At 37.0% G+C, this 17971-nt stretch overlaps 1 protein-coding gene across 1 annotated transcript; it reads left to right on the top strand.

Annotated features, from left to right (window-relative positions):
* The first annotated feature begins 3698 nt into the window (after nt 1-3698).
* On the top strand, nt 3699-6291 carry LOC128035479 (uncharacterized). Its single transcript, XM_052625225.1, has 3 exons — nt 3699-4367; nt 4714-4981; nt 5402-6291. Exons 1-3 carry the CDS (start codon nt 3699-3701, stop codon nt 6289-6291), a joined length of 1827 nt encoding a protein of 608 aa, XP_052481185.1.
* Nucleotides 6292-17971: the final 11680 nt, after the last annotated feature.

Here is a 17971-nt window from a genome sequence, read left to right on the forward strand (position 1 = left end):
CATTTGTGAGTTGATGGTTATATAGTCTGATAAATCTTGAGGCATTGGTATAGGTTTTTATTTACCCTATAAATTTCTTTATTGAAATGGAATGTATGATTAAAGTTTATACGAGCTTACTAAGCATTCACTGCTTACGTAATTACTTTCCTTTACTTTTCAGATTATCAGAAGCTCAATCAGTTTGGAAGCTTGTTAGAGATCTATCACACTATCCAGCTATTATATCAGTATTTTCGATGTGTTGGTTAAGGTTATAATGGCATGTATAGGTGGATTTATTTCAGTATCTAATTGAATGTTAGCTGATGATGTTGGCATGTATAAGTTGTTTTGGTACAATTTTATGTCGGTTGGTTAGTGTCATTTTCGTACTTATTAATGCCTTTCTAGTATGTGTTATTATGGTTGGTACACTTTTGGTACTTATGGCATTTTTGATACCTTGATGGTAGGTGTCATTATGGTACCTTGATTGATACGGCCACGCCTCAAGTCCTACCTAGCTCGAACAAGGAGCCGTTGGAGTTGCCCCAAGGTCCCATCACCCGATCACGAGCTAAACAATTCAAGGAGGCTATTTCGGCTTTAGTTGACAAAGTTTGGGGCGAGATCTTGGTTGGTCACATCGAGGAAGCTTGGACCAACTCGAAAAGCAATCCGTGCACTTTAATACGAGCTGAATTAACTTCCATTTCAGCTCAATGAGCTCGAATTAGCTCAACTTCACTCAAACCTTTTCAATTCAAACAATATTAACTAGACATTAATTTAATAGTGAATATTTATTTAAGTCGATTTAATTAGTTTATTACGACTTATTAATATGTTTGTTGCATGTTTTAATATGTCAAGTTTTATTACATGATTTTAAGTTGCTTTAAAGTCTGCCGAATTTAATGAGCTGATTTTAGTGATATAGTTGACCGAATTAATGTTTCATGGTTTTAATATTAATTTTGTTCACTAAATATCATATTAATTTTAGTTCTTCTTATTTATATAGGTTGGTGAATGTGTGGGATCATTTAACAAGGTTAGCAGAATTTGAAGATTCATTTTAGCAAGGTGCATGCATGTTAGATACATTGCACCGGAGATACATGCATCAAATTGGTGAGCTTAATTCAACATTCCTAGGTGACTATTCGCCAAGGAGCTAATGTTTCCAACTCCAAAGTTGCCGATTAATTCCTTTCACATTTCTTTGGATGCATCTTGGCTTTTCGGTTCCATGTGTTCACACTCCATGACTCTTCAACGTTGAGCTTTCACACTTGAATTGGCTGCTCATTATCCTCTTAATTGCTGGTCACCTTTCACCAAAAGTTACAACATAAATGAGCTAATTTATGCCCATTGGCGAACCTAGCTATCCATGCATCATCCAAGTTTTTCTAAGTCCAATGCTTCATCTAGAAGGTGTCTAATGGAGCTCCATGTTCAAATAGAATCTAGCTAGTTCATTTAAGTGATTCATTTGCTTAATTTTAAGGAATATAAGTGACCATTCGGCTAGCTTAGGTGTTGCTTATAAATAGCTAAAATTTTACTTTGTAAAGAACTTTTGACATTTTAATTAGCTAATTGCTGCCAAAATTGTGAGGCATTTTCTCTCAAATTTCGTTCGAGACCCGTAAGACTTATCTAAGCTTTTAGTGGCGTCTTCCGAGTCTTTTCGAACTTATCACTCCTTAAACCCGAGTGTGGCGTTCACCTTTGATACCTTTGGTTCATACTTTCCTAAGTATCGGGTCAAGGTCCTTTTCAACCATTTCCAATTCATTTAGGTCTATAAGTTTCGGGTCGACACTTTTCTTTAGTGTTGGTTCATTCTTGACCTCTTTGAACCATTACCAATTCGTACCAAATACCATACCATTTCATACCAATTCCATACCATTTCGTACCAATTCCCAAATACCAAAACGTACCAAAACCAAATACCATTTCTTAATTATCTTAAACCGAACTCTTCCATTCTATTCATACCATTTCGACTTAAACCAAATCCACATCCAACTTTGCACAAACTTATCTTACTTCTTTGTACACAAATATATTCTAACTCCTTCTCGTCTAATCTACTTCTTCATTTACGATCGAGAACCAAACGACTCAGACTCAACTACTAAACCGAGATCGTATCATTTGGTATCAGAGCTGGTTAAAACGAGAAGTACGAGCATTCGAAGACATTTTGAAATAGGTACGTAAAAAAAGTTCGAAAAAAAAAATTTGAAAAAAAACAAAAACAAAAAAAAATTCAAAAGAAAAAAAATTGAAAGAAAAAAATTGTATACGGTTTAGGTGCGGACGAAAAGAACGTGAAAGATCCGTAAAAAAAAATCTTTTATATCCCCCGTAGTGAAATTTCACGCAATTGAAAAAAAAATTCGATATAAAAAAAAGTGTTTCGAGTTTGTAAGTTTGGCATTCTCTTCTATTCATCTTCTAAGCCACACTTAGCCTAAAGCCTTTCTTATTTCTTTTAGCCTACCCGTAACCTAACATCAATCCCTTGTAAAGCCATTTAAAGCCGACCCATTGAACTATGATAAGGTCACGACGAGTCGCTTACGAAATCACGAGAGGAAATTGAGTGGAAAAAGGCGTGAGAGTTACATCAAAAGAAAAAGCCAAAAAAAAATTTGAGTGAAACACGAGTGGAGTGTTATTCTTTCTTTTCGAGAGATTCGTGAGGTTTTTTTGTGAGGTTTTTTATTTTCATGTCTTAAAGTCCTGAACGAAATATGGCGGAAGGAGGTGGAAGGCAACCAATCCGAAACATTGCGCCTGGAGGAGGTGGAGTGCCGGATTTGGCTCAACAAGCCTTGTTACGAGAAATCCAACGCATGATCCGAGGTGAGTTAGAATCCGTTAACGAACGATTGGATCGAGTTGAATTGGGGTATCAACGAGAGCGTACACCCCAAGGGCCGCAAAGAAGGCGAGACCAATTGGAAATCAATCAAGATGACCTATATGATCCGAATGAAGCCGAAAGTGATCAAGGATCAAACATAAGTGAAGGACGAAGAGGTCAACGGAACCGAGGTAATCGGAATCAAAGACGCATGGATGACGACTTAAGAAACATTAAACTATCCATTCCATCCTTTCAAGGAAAATCTGATCCGGAAGCCTACTTGGAATGGGAGAAGAAGATCGAACTGGTTTTTGATTGTCATAATCATTCCGAGATCAAAAAGGTGCAGTTGGCAGCCATAGAATTCTCCGATTACGCTATGATATGGTGGGATCAACTCACTACGAGCCGAAGAAGGAATGGGGAACGGCCAATATCCACTTGGGCTGAGATGAAGGCCGTGATGAGACGTCGTTTCATTCCCTCCTACTACCATCGAGAACTCTATCAAAAGCTTCAAAATCTCACTCAAGGTTCAAAGAGTGTTGAGGATTATTTCAAAGAGATGGAGATCGCAATGATCCGAGCCGATGTCCCAGAAGATTGTGAAGCAACGATGGCACGATTCCTTGCTGGTCTCAACCGAGATATCGCTAACATTGTGGAACTCCAACATTATGTTGAGATAGTGGACATGGTACACATGGCCATTAAGGTGGAGAAGCAACTCAAGTGAAAGAGTACCACTCGAAGTTTTCCTACTCCAAGCACCACTAGATGGGGGCAAAGTTCGAGTAAAACTAATCCACCAAGCCGTGCCAAAGAGCCAATGTTGCCTACCAAAGCAAACAAACCTATGGGCGATACGAGCAAAGGTAAGGCAACCGATTCATTTGCTAATCGTTCAAGAGATATTAAGTGTTTTAAGTGCCTTGGAAGGGGCCATATTGCAAGTCAATGTCCCAACCGCAACGTCATGGTGGTTCGTGCAAATGGAGAAATCGAATCAGAGGAGGAAGAACTTGAAGACGAGCCCGAAATCGTTTCTGACAACGATGAAGAAGTTGAACACGCTCTTGATGGAGAACTCCTCATTTTTAAAAGAAGTCTAAGTATCCAAAGCATCGACGATGAACAACAACGAGAGAACATCTTCCATACTCGTTGTCAAGTACAAGGAAAGCTATGTAGCGTCATCACCGGTGGAGGAAGTTGTACGAACGTGGCGAGCACTCTCATGGTGGAAAAATTAAATCTACCGACCACCAAGCATCCAACCCCGTACAAACTTCAATGGCTCAACGATGGAGGAGAGTTAAAAGTGACAAAGCAAGTTCTAGTCTCCTTTTCCATTGGGAAATATTCCGATGAAGTGCTATGCGATGTTGTTCCAATGCACGCGGGTCACTTGTTATTGGGCCATCCATGGCAATTCGATCGTCGAGTCATGCACGATGGTTACTCAAATCGATATTCTTTCAAACATCTGAGAAGAAATGTAACCTTAGCCCCATTGACGCCAAAGCAAGTTTACGAGGATCAACTAAAGCTGAAAAATTTCATAGATCAAATGAGAGAAAAAAAAAAGATCGAAAATACAAAAGAAAAGAAAAATGAAAAAAAAGAAAGAAAATTCAAAAAAAGAGAATGAAAAAAAAATGAGAAAAGCAAAAGATGAAAAAGAAAAAGTGATTGAAAAATTGAATGTCTTTGCAAAAGCAAGTGATGTTTGAAAAGCGTTTTTGGCAAGACAACCGATCCTTGTACTTATGTATAAGGAAAATTTGTTTAATACTAACGACTTATCCGGAGATCCCCCTTCTTCTGTTTTGTCTCTCTTGCAGGATTTCAAAGACGTTTTTCCGAATGAAGTGCCAAGTGGCTTGCCACCACTTTGTGGGATCGAGCACCAAATTGGTTTTGTGCCTAGAGCCGTTATTCTGAACCGACCAGCATACCGAACCAATCCTGAAGAGACCAAAGAGCTTCAACGTCAAGTTAACGAACTCATGGAAAAGGGCTACATTCAAGAAAGCCTTAGTCCATGTGCCGTACCGGTTTTGTTGGTGCCTAAGAAGGACGGAACGGCGCGCATGTGTCGATTGTCGTACCGTAAATAAAATAACTATTAAGTATAGGCATCCCATACCGCGCTTGGATGACATGCTCGATGAGTTAAGTGGTGCAAAGTCGTTTCTAAAATTGATCTCAAAAGCGGATACCACTAGATTCGTATGCGAGAAGGTGACGAGTGGAAAGCGCTTTTAAAACGAAACATGGTTTGTATGAATGGTTGGTAATGCCATTCGCTTAACCAACGCCCTAGCACTTTTATGAGACTTATGAACTATGTTTACTGAAATTTCATTGGTAAGTTTTATGTTGTATATTTCGATGATATCCTCATTTATAGCAAATCGATGGATGAGCATGTAATTTATTTGCGAGCTGTTTTAGAAGTACTTAGAAAAGAGACTTTGTATGCTAATCTTAAAAAGTGTACATTTTGTTCTGACAAAGTTATCTTTTTAGGTTTTGTGGTTAGCTCGGAGGGCCTCGAAGTAGATAGCGAAAAGATTAAGACGATTCAAGAATGGCCGAGACTGATGAGCATAAGCCAAGTGCGAAGCTTCCATGGCCTAGCAAGTTTCTATAGGCGATTTGTACCTAACTTTAGCACGTTGGCCGCACCGTTGACAAGCCCTATCAAGAAGAATTCGACTTTTCATTGGGGCAAAGAACAAGAAAATTCTTTTAATCTTATTAAAAATTGTCTTACTAAAGCTCCATTATTAGCATTGCCTGATTTTTCTAAGACATTTGAAATTGAGTGTGATGCCTCAGGTGTTGGAATAGGTGCCGTGTTGACTCAGGATGGGAGACCGATCGCTTACTTTAGTGAAAAGTTGAATGGTGCTGTGCTAAACTACCCCGTTTATGACAAGGAGATGTATGCACTTATCCGCGCTCTCAAGACTTGGCAACATTATTTGTGGCCAAAGGAGTTCGTGATCCATTCGGATCATGAAGCATTAAAGCACATTAAAGGACAACACAAATTAAACAAACGTCATGCTAAGTGGGTGGAGTATTTGGAGTCATTTCCCTATGTCATTAAATATAAAAAGGGTAAGGAAAATATCGTAGCTGACGCTCTTTCAAGAAGGTATACCCTTTTGTCGTATTTGGATTCTAAACTGCTTGGTTTTGCATTGTTAAAAGATTTATATCCTGCTGATGATGATTTTGGAGAAATGTTTGTTGCTTGTGAAAGTGTTGCTATTGATAAGTTTTATAGGAGTGACGGATTTCTTTTTAGAGAAGGAAAATTATGTGTGCCGCGGAGTTCCGTACGAGACCTATTAGTACATGAGGTGCATAGCGGAGGCCTTATGGGCCATTTCAAATTGGAAAAACATTAGCAACCCTCCAAGAGCATTTTTATTGGCGAAAATGAAAAGGACGTCGAACGAGTGTGTGCGATGTGTGACGTGCAAGAAGGCCAAATCCAAGATTAAGCCACACGGGTTGTATACGCCACTCCCTATACCCTGACGCACCTTGGGAGGACATCTCTATGGATTTTGTCCTTGGATTGCCTAGGACTAAGACGGGGAAGGACTCTATTTTTGTTGTTGTTGATCGTTTCTCAAAAATGTCTCATTTTATTTCTTGTTCAGAAACTGATGATGCCATTCACATTGCTAATCTTTTCTTTAAGGAAATTGTTCGTTTGCATGGCATCCCGAGGACGATTGTTTCGATCGAGATGCTGAAGTTTTGAGCCATTTTGGAGATCGCTTTGGGAAAGCTCGGAACTAAGTTCTTGTTTTAACCACTTGCCACCCCAAACAGATAGACAAACGGAAGTGGTCAACCGAAAGTGCTATCAACTTTGTTACGAGCCATCATACGAAAAAATCTCAAGACATGGGAAGAGTGTCTCACGATATTGAATTTGCGTGATAACCGATCCGTTCATTCGGCAACCAAACACTCTCCTTTTAAAATCGTTTATGGATTTAACCCGTTAACTCCTTTAGATTTAGTGTCTTTGCCTAATGATCAACTTATCCATGCAAATGCTAGAAAAAAGGCCGAATATGTAAAGGAGTTACATCGGAAAGTTCGAGCCAACATTGAAGCAAAAACTGAAAGTTATACTCGAAAGGCGAACAAGGGTCGTAAAAGAGTTATCTTCGAACCGGGTGATTGGGTTTGGGTTCACATGAGAAAGGAACATTTTCCCGCCCAACGAAGGTCAAAGCTACTACCACGTGGTGACGGACCTTTTCAAGTTTTGGAGCGAATCAACAACAACTCTTATCGACTTGATCTACCAGGGGAGTATAATATAAGCGCAAGTTTTAATATCTCTGACTTATCCCCTTTTGATGCAGATTCTGATTTGAGGGAAAATCACTTTGAAGAGGGGGAGGATGATACAGCCACGCCTCAAGTCCTACCTAGCTCGAACAAGGAGCCGTTGGAGTTGCCCCAAGGTCCCATCACCCGATCACGAGCTAAACAATTCAAGGAGGCTGTTTTGACTTTAGTTGACAAAGTTTGGGGCAAGATCTTGGTTGGTCACATCGAGGAAGCTTGGACCAACTCGAAAAGCAATCCGTGCACTTTAATACGAGCTGAATTAACTTCCAGATAGCCCCTGTACTTAGTCATTGCTGTATTTTAGTCAGGCAAGTTTGTATATACGAATTATTATGTTATGTTATTTAATTGAAAGTAATTATGTATTGAAAGTGTTAATAATCCATGTATATCCAACAATGCCATGACGGTTACCGTGCCCCGTTTGAACCTTAGGAATTCGTAGGATACAAATGACATGTCATTAGGGTTTTCATGTTTCAGGTGCTGGTCTTGAATGTCCTATCGATGGCTGAGGTCCTACATTTTTTGTGGATACTCCATAGCTCGTGTGAGCAGCATCGTGTAGCTTACATTCTGACCTACAACTCGTGTGAGCAATCCCATTTCACAGCTCGTGTGAGCAATGATGTAAATGAAAGGAAATGTTACGGTTATATGTTTAGCACACTTCGTGTGAGCTATCCCACGTATCCGATGATATTTTAAATGGTTCAACGGGCATTAAAAGGAAACGAACGGTAAGTGTTCAAATGACTTATGTCATGAATCTATGGAAAGGATTGAAAAGGAAATGTTTAATGAAAGTATACTTATGTTCATGAAATTGTTGACTTCAAATGATATTGTTCATGTACAATGATTTACCTCATGTTATTTCCAGTGAATTATGAATTGATGCACTAACATGTGTTGTGGATATGCTTAGGCTTGTGCTAAACTTATGGTTGGATTATATCATACTTAATCTTAATGATATACATCGAAATGGTAAGTGTCCAAGTGGAAATATGCTTATGCACATGAAAAGGTTGTTTGAATCAAAAGATATGTTTTCTTACAAAATGACTTATCATGTGGTTGATCCCAAAAGAGTTATGTATAAATGCACTAACTTGTGTATTGATGGTGATATTTAGGCTTATGTCAAGCTTGTGTAATTGGTTGATGTTTATGCTTATGTATTGTATTATGCAAATGATACGTGTAAGAAAAGGTAATGAAACAGTAAGTTCATAATTGAGATGTAATATGATGATATAAAAAGATTGATGAGTTAAATGGAATGATAAGTAAGTAAATGCAGTCGTTCATAGTCTTATGAAAAGGTTAATGATTGTGTAACATGTCTTATAAATCCTATTATGTTAGGAATGAAAAATATATGTGATGTTAATGGACTTACTCATTTGTGAGTTGATGGTTATATAGTCTGATAAATCTTGAGGCATTGGTATAGGTTTTTATTTACCCTATAAATTTCTTTATTGAAATGGAATGTATGATTAAAGTTTATACGAGCTTACTAAGCATTCACTGCTTACGTAATTACTTTCCTTTACTTTTCAGATTATCAGAAGCTCAATCAGTTTGGAAGCTTGTTAGAGATCTATCACACTATCCAGCTATTATATCAGTATTTTCGATGTGTTGGTCAAGGTTATAATGGCATGTATAGGTGGATTTATTTCAGTATCTAATTGAATGTTAGCTGATGATGTTGGCATGTATAAGTTGTTTTGGTACAATTTTATGTCGGTTGGTTAGTGTCATTTTCGTACTTATTAATGCCTTTCTAGTATGTGTTATTATGGTTGGTACACTTTTGGTACTTATGGCATTTTTGATACCTTGATGGTAGGTGTCATTATGGTACCTTGATTGATACGGCCACGCCTCAAGTCCTACCTAGCTCGAACAAGGAGCCGTTGGAGTTGCCCCAAGGTCCCATCACCCGATCACGAGCTAAACAATTCAAGGAGGCTATTTCGGCTTTAGTTGACAAAGTTTGGGCGAGATCTTGGTTGGTCACATCGAGGAAGCTTGGACCAACTCGAAAAGCAATCATGCACTTTAATACGAAATGAATTAACTTCCATTTCAGCTCAATGAGCTCAATTAGCTCAACTTCACTCAAACCTTTTCAATTGACAATATTAACTAGACATTAATTTAATAGTGAATATTTATTTAAGTCGATTTAATTAGTTTATTACGACTTATTAATATGTTTGTTGCATGTTTTTAATATGTCAAGTTTTATTACATGATTTTAAGTTGCTTTAAAGTGCCGAATTTAATGAGTGATTTTAGTGATATAGTTGACCGAATTAATGTTTCATGGTTTTAATATTAATTTTGTTCAGCTAAATATCATATTAATTTTAGTTCTTCTTATTTATATAGGTTGGCTGAATGTGTGGGATCATTTAACAAGGTTAGCCGAATTTGAAGATTCATTTTAGCAAGGTGCATGCATGTTAGATACATTGCACCTGGAGATACATGCATCAAATTGGTGAGCTTAATTCAACATTCCTAGGTGACTATTCGGCCAAGGGAGCTAATGTTTCCAACTCCAAAGTTGCCGATTAATTCCTTTCACATTTGCTAGATGCATCTTGGCTTTTCGGTTCCATGTGTTCACACTCCATGACTCTTCAACGTTGAGCTTTCACACTTGAATTGGCTGCTCATTATCCTCTTAATTGCTTGGTCACCTTTCACCAAAAGTTACAACATAAATGAGCTAATTTATGCCCATTGGCGAACCTAGCTATCCATGCATCATCCAAGTTTTCTAAGTCCAATGCTTCATCTAGAAGGTGTCTAATGGAGCTCCATGTTCAATGAATCTAGCTAGTTCATTTAAGTGATTCATTTGCTTAATTTTTAAGGAATGTAAGTGACCATTCGGCTAGCTTAGGTGTTGCTTATAAATAGCTGAAATTTTACTTTGTAAAGAACTTTTGACATTTTTAATTAGCGAATTACTGCCAAAATTGTGAGGCATTTTCTCTCAAATTTCGTTCGAGACCCGTAAGACTTATCTAAGCTTTTAGTGGCGTCTTTCCGAGTCTTTTCTGAACTTATCACTCCTTAAACCTGAGTGTGGCGTTCACCTTTGATACCTTTGGTTCATACTTTCCTAAGTATCGGGTCAAGGTCCTTTTCAACCATTTCCAATTCATTTAGGTCCTATAAGTTTGGTCGACACTTTTCTTTAGTGTTGGTTCATTCTTGACCTCTTTGAACCATTACCAATTGTACCAAATACCATACCATTTCATACCAATTCCATACCATTTCGTACCAATTCCCAAATACCAAAACGTACCAAAACCAAATACCATTTCTTAATTATCTTAAACCGAACTCTTCCATTCTATTCATACCATTTCGACTTAAACCAAATCCACATCCAACTTTGCACAAACTTATCTTACTTCTTTGTACACAAATATATTCTAACTCCTTCTCGTCTAATCTACTTCTTCGTTTACGATCGGGAACCAAACGACTCGGACTCAACTACTAAATCAAGATCGTATCATTGATGGTAGGTGTCATTATGGTTAAGTTATAATGCATGATTTAATGGCCAATATGGTATGTGTTGGAATAGTTTTGATGTGGTCAAAATAGGGTAAGTTTTGAAATGGTATTGGTCTTGATAGGTATGTATTAAATGTGGTAATGTTTCCATGTTTAGGTAAGATATGGTTGAATGCATTTGAGGTGCCTTGTTGGCATATTGGTTGGATAGATTTATGATTCATTGAATTGGTTGTTTTATGCTTGAATTGGTATGTTTATATGCTTTGGTTAAGGGTGAAAATGGCTTACATGCTTGAAATGGGTGAAGGAAATGGCTTGATTTTGGTCAATTTCTTGTCCACATAGCCTAAGACACAGGCGTGTGTCCCATATAGGTTTTTAAGGCATACAAGTCAGGCAGTTACAAGGCCTAGCACACGGCCTGGCTCACTGGCATGTGGCTTGCCCGTGTGACCCATCTCAAAAACTTACATGGGCATGAACATGGGTTGGGACACGGCCTTGTGTCCCTAATTCGATTGTTACACGGCCTGAGACATGAGAGTGTGTCTCAGCCGTGTGAGTCACATGGCCTGGTCACATAGCCGTGTGACCTTTACAGTTTTGAATTTTCTAACATTTTCCTTAATGTTTCAAGTGTTTACAATTTAGTCCCAAATCATTTCTAAAGTGATTCTAAGTCCTCTAAGGCTCGTTTAAGGGACAATTTGCATGTATATAAATGGCTTATGCTATGTTTATATTAATGTTTGAAAAAGTATGTTTTTATGTTACGGTTTTTCATTAATGCTCTGTAACCCTATTCCGGCGACAGATACGGGTTAGGGCTTGTGTTTGAAGGTATTTTGGGCACACATGGTCTGCCACACAGTAGCATGACACGACCATGTGGCCTCTTTGATTTTTGGTGTAGGTTTGTTCACACGGTCACAATTTGTTACACGACTTAGCCACACGACCATGTTCTTGAGCCACATGGGCTGAGCTCTGTCACACGACCGTGTGACCCTTGTTTTCACTTTTTACTCAAAATTTTGTCAATGTTTCATTTTAATCTAGATTTGTTTCCGTTTTGTTTTAAATGTTCCGTAAGCTTGAATTAGGTCCCGTTTTGATTGAATAGCATGGGAATGATTACAAATGAATTATTTGATTATTTTTTATTAAATTGTGAATGATGTTAAAGTTCTATAATTGTAATATCTTATAGCTCGAACTAGACAACTGAATTGGGTATAGGATATTACATCATTCATTTCAAAAATTAAGTCGTATTTTATCCAAAACTTATTTTCATTGTCGTAGTGAAAAAGAGTGATTTTTTCAGGTTTTATTAACAACCAAGTTTCGTGCGTAATCTTATCAAATACCAATTTATTCAGTTTTTGAAACACGTTTTAAATTTGTTTATCAATTACATACGTACTTACTAAGATATATGCTTACTTCTTTTTTTCTTATTTTATAGTATTATAAATCATCTCGAATTGAGACGAGTTGGGGATCATCCACACTATCACATCTTTTAGTATTTTGAAACCAATATTTCTGAATTATGGCATGTATAGAAGACTTAATGTTAATGTGATATATATCTTGATTACTACTTACGTTAAGATGTTAATGTATATTAATTAATAGGTTGTTTTTTCTTTAAATGCTAGCGATGTTACTTTGAATGTCGTGAATGATTTAATTATGTTTAAGTATATAGCTGTATTAGTTGAAATATTGAATTGATTTGAGATTGCGTTTTGAAAATTTGCAGGAGGGATTAGACATTTGTAAAAGGGATTATGTCAAAAAATTTATAATAAAAAACACTCCGATTGTATGAAAATATGTATTTTATGTTTGATAATACTTTTTATCCTGTTTTAGCGATGAACACGGATAAGAGGTGTTACATTTTAGTGGTATCAGAGCTACGATTTAGCCAGTTCTTGGACTAACAAAATATGTGTGAAAGTTTATCTATACATGCCATAAATATATTGTGATAGTGTGATGATTCTGACAATTTAAAATTGTGTTTTTATATAGTAAATGGATCCTCGATCGAGCTGTAGCAGATGATGTAGAAAGCAATAAGTCGGCTCCCACGCAAGGGACCACGCCTGAGGAAAGTAGACATGGAACTGAAACACATAGTCATGATGAAGCTCGAGAAGCCTTCTTTCATATAATGAATAATTGGTACACAGAGTTTATTTGAGCAAATCCGAATGTTCAACCTCCTCCACCCCCTCCTATTCCTCAACCGATTCCTGTAGCTTCACAAGGTGTTGAATTAGTAAAACTGAGTAAACCCCCAGTTGATAAAATCTGAAAACAAGGGGCGAAAGATTTCAGGGCTAGCATAGATGGTGATCCCGAGAAGGTAAAATTTTGGCTTGAAAATTCTATCCGAGTATTTGATGAATTATCGTGTACTCCTGAAGAATGTTTAAAATGTGCCATATCTTTACTGAAAGATTCAGCATATACTTGGTGGAAAACATTAGTATCTGTGGTTCCAAAAGAAAGGGTTACATGGGATTTCTTCCAAGAGGAATTCAGAAAGAAATACATAAGTCAATGGTTCATCGATAAAAAACGTAAGAAATTTCTCGAATTGAAGCAGGGCCGAATGTCTGTGGCAGAATATGAAAGAGAGTTTGTTAGACTTAGTAAATATGCTCAAGAGTGTGTGCCCACAGAAGCTATTATGTGTAAAAGGTTTGAAGACGGGTTAAATTAAGATATCAGAATGTTTGTTGGGATGTTGGAACTGAAAGAATTTGTGGTACTGGTTGATCGAGCTTGCAAGCCTGAAGAATTGAATAAAGAAAATAGAAAAGCTGTGATTGAGGCTCGGGATGCAAGAAAAAGACGAATGAGTAAGTCATTCCAAACTCAGTAAAAGAAGTTTAAAGAAGTGAATTGTCGACCGACTGCTTCAATTGGGTATTCTTACCGAGATCGTGGGAGATCATATTCGAATCTGAAAGCTCAAGCTACTTCAATAGCAAGTGTGGGTAGTGTGAAGTCTAATCAACCTGAGTGTCAACATTGTGGAAGGCAACATCCTGGTGAGTGCCGGTTAATTAGCCGAGCTTGTTTCAAGTGTGGTTCTCGACAACACTACATTAAAGATTGCCCTGAGAAAGTTGAAGAAGAAAAATTTCAGAATGTTAGATCGGGTGATACTGTTAGCAGACGTAGACCACCGAGAAATACCGGAAATAGAGCTAGCAGTAAAAGTGAAATGAAAGATACAACTATGAGATCAGAAACTAGAACACCTACTAGAGCTTATGCTATAGTACTCGAGAGGATGCATCATCTCCCGATGTGATTACTGGTACATTTTCCCTCTATGACACTGATGTTATTGCATTGATTGATCCTGGGTCTACTCATTCTTATGTTTGTGTGAATTTAGTATCTAATAAGAATTTGCCTGTTGAATTTACTGAATTCGTGATTAAAGTGTCAGACCCTTTAGGCAAATATGTGTTAGTCGATAAGGTTTGCAAGAATTGCCCTTTAATGATTCAAGGTCATTGTTTTCCGGTAAATTTGATGTTGTTACCATTTGATCAGTTGATGTTATTTTGGGGATGGATTGGTTGACTTTGAATGATGTCAAGGTGAACTGTAGACAGAAAATTCTTGAATTGAAATGTGAAACTGGTGAAACTCTTCAGGTTGAAACAGATGAATCAAATAAATTGCCTATGGTGATTTCGCACATGTCTGCCTGGAAATATTTGAGAAAAGCCTGTGAAGCTTATCTTACTTATGTGTTAAACACTGAGATGATTGAGTCAAAGCTTGAATCAGTACCAATAGTCTGTGAATTTCCAGATGTGTTTCCAGAGGAATTGCCTGGATTACCTCCAATTAGAGAAGTTGAGTTTGCTATTGATTTGTTACCTGGGACTGCACCTATCTCTATTGCTTCGTATAGAATGGTTCCAACCAAATTAAAAGAACTAAAATCTCAGTTACAAGAGTTGACAGATAAGGGATTTGTGAGACCGAGTTTTTCTCCCTAGGGTGCTCCTGTATTATTTGTGAAAAAGAAATATGGTTCTATGAGACTTTGTATTGAGTATCGTCAGTTCAACAAAGTGACTATAAAGAACAAGTATTCGTTGTCAAGAATTAATGACTTGTTCGACCAGTTAAAGGGAGCAACAGTGTTTTCAAATATTGATTTGAGATCAGGTTACAATCAATTGAGAGTTAAAGAAACATTACGAATTTCCAGTGATGCCTTTTGGTTTAACTAATGCTCCCGCTATTTTTATGGACTTGATGAACCAAATTTTCCGATCGTATTTGGATAAGTTTGTGGTGGTGTTCATAGATGATATTTTAATCTATTCTCGAGATGAATCCAAGCTCGCCGAGCATTTGAGAATTGTGTTACAGATTTTGAGAGAGAAGAAGTTATTTGCTAAAGTTAGTAAAAGTGATTTTTGGCTTCATGAAGTCGGATTTTTAGGAAACATAGTTTCAAGTGATTGTAGTCAGGTTGATCCGAGTAAAATTTCAGCAATTATTAATTGGGAGCCGCCAAAGAATGTATCTGAGGTTAGAAGTTTTCTGGGCTTAGCCGGGTATTATAGACGTTTTGTTAAAGGATTCTCAATGATTGCTTCTCCTATGACTAAGTTATTGCAAAAGAATTTCAAATTTGAATGGACTGATAAATTTCAACAAAGTTTTGAGAAATTGAAGGCGTTATTGACTAAGGCGCTGGTGTTGGTGCAACCTGAGATAGGGAAAGAGTTTATAATTTACAGTGATGCATCATTGAATGGTATTGGATGTGTGCTAATGCAAGAAGGTAGAGTAATAGCTTATGCTTCGAGACAACTGAAACCACATGAGAAGAATTTAAAAATTAAAAAATTTTAAAAAATTTTAAAAATTAGCTTCTATCGTTTTTGCTTTAAAAATTTGGCGTCATTATTTGTATGGTGAGAAATGCCGAACCTTTACTGATCAAAAAAGTTTGAAGTATTTGATGAATCAAAAGAATTTGAATTTACGACAACGAAGATGGCTCGAATTAATAAAAGATTATGAGTTAGTTATTGATTACCACCTAGGAAAGGCAAATGTAGTCGCTGATGCTTTGAGCAGAAAATCTTTGTTTGCTTTGAGAACCATGGATACGAGTTTAGCTTTGCCTGAGGATGGTTCAATTTTGGCTGAGTTGAAAGCTAGACCGTTATTTTTGCAGCAAATTTGTGAAGCTCAGAAGAATGATAGTGAATTACAAGTCAAGAGATCTCAGTGTGAATCAGGTTGTGATTTAGATTTTCGAATTAGATCTGATGATTTTCTAATGTTCCGAGATAGGATATGTGTACCAAAAGATGATGACTTGATTAGGATAATTTTACATGAGGAACACAATGGTAGTTTATCACTTCACCCAAGTAGTACAAAAATGTATAATGATTTGAAGAAATTGTATTGGTGGTCAGGCATGAAAAAGGATATTTCTGAATTTGTATCGAAGTGTTTGATTTGTCAACAAGTAAAAGCTGAACATCAAGTACCTTCGGGTCTACTTCAACCATTAATGATTCTTGAGTGGAAATGGGACAGAATCACGATGGATTTTGTGATGGGTTTGCCTCTGACTTCTAGGAAGAAAGATGCTATTTGGGTAATCATTGATAGATTGACGAAATCAGCCAATTTTATACCAGTACGTATTGATTTCTCACTTGACAAGTTGGCAGAGTTATATGTTGCTGAAATTGTGAGGTTGCACGGTTGCCTAAGTCCATTATTTCGGATAGAGATCCAAGGTTTACTTCGAGGTTTTGGAAAAAGTTGCAAGAAACCTTGGGTACAAAATTGAACTTTATTATTGCATTCCATCCGCAAACTGACGGACAATCTAAAAGAGTAATTCAAGTTCTTGAAGACATGCTCCGATGTTGAGTCTTAGAATTTGAAGGCAGTTGGGAGAAATATCTACCATTGGTTGAATTTTCCTACAACAATAGCTATCAGTCGAGTATACAAATGGCACTGTATGAAGCATTATATGGACGTAAGTGTAGAACCCCTTTGTATTGGACTGAGCTCAGTGAGAAACGGATTCACGGGGTTGACTTGGTGAAAGAAATTATAGAAAAGTGAAAGTAATCTGTGATTGTTTGAAAGCTGCTTCAGACCAACAAAAGTCATAAGCAGATTTAAAGAGAAAAGAAATTGAGTTTCAAGTGGGTGATAAAGTATTTTTGAAAGCATCTTCGTGGAAGAAGATTTTGAGATTTGGCCGTAAAGGTAAATTGAGTCCATGTTTTATTGGGCCGTATGAAGTTATTGAAAGGATTGGGCCCGTGGCTTATCGGTTAGCTTTCCCAGCAGATTTGGAAAGGATACATAATGTATTTCATGTGTCAATGTTATGACGATATCGTTCTGATCCTTCACATATAATTTCTCCGACAGAAATTGAAATTCGATCGGATATGACTTATGAGGAGGAACCGATAAAAATTCTACCTCGGGAAGTCAAATAGTCGAGGAATAAAAATATAGCTTTAGTGAAAGTGTTGTGGTAAAAACATGGAATGGAAGAAGCTACATGGGAACCGGAGGAAATTATGAGAAAACAATATCCAAAGCTCTTTTCTGGTAAGATTTTCGAGGACAAAAATCACTAAAGGGGGGAGAGTTGTAACAGCCTGATTTAGGGCTTAGTCAGAACAGTGGTTTCGAGACCACAAATCTGAAGAGGAAAATTTTATTTTTACTATATTTTTATGGTCTACAATTTCAAGGAAATACTTCGCGAAAATTTCGTTTGAAAATTTTGATGTTTGGGCACTCAATTTAGTCAAAAGGACTAATTTGTAAAAAGTAAAAAAGTTGAGTTTTATTTGTTAAACGTATTTAATTGTTATGGAATTATAAATTAGGGGTCCTTATGTGGTAATTAGAGCATTGGTTAGTGATGGACAAAAATGGACAAGAAATTAGTGAAATAGGATTTTTTTTAAGTAAGGGCATTTTGGTTATTTAGTAAATAAATAGACTTAAAATGGGAAAAAGATGTAAAAAATGGTGTTCTCATATTTGCTTGCCCCTGAAACTTGAAGGACTCCATAGCTAGGGTTTTGGCCACTTTCAAGCTTGATT

Source organism: Gossypium raimondii, chromosome 12, assembly GCF_025698545.1.
Source record: "Gossypium raimondii isolate GPD5lz chromosome 12, ASM2569854v1, whole genome shotgun sequence".
NCBI classification, from domain to species: Eukaryota; Viridiplantae; Streptophyta; class Magnoliopsida; order Malvales; family Malvaceae; genus Gossypium; species Gossypium raimondii.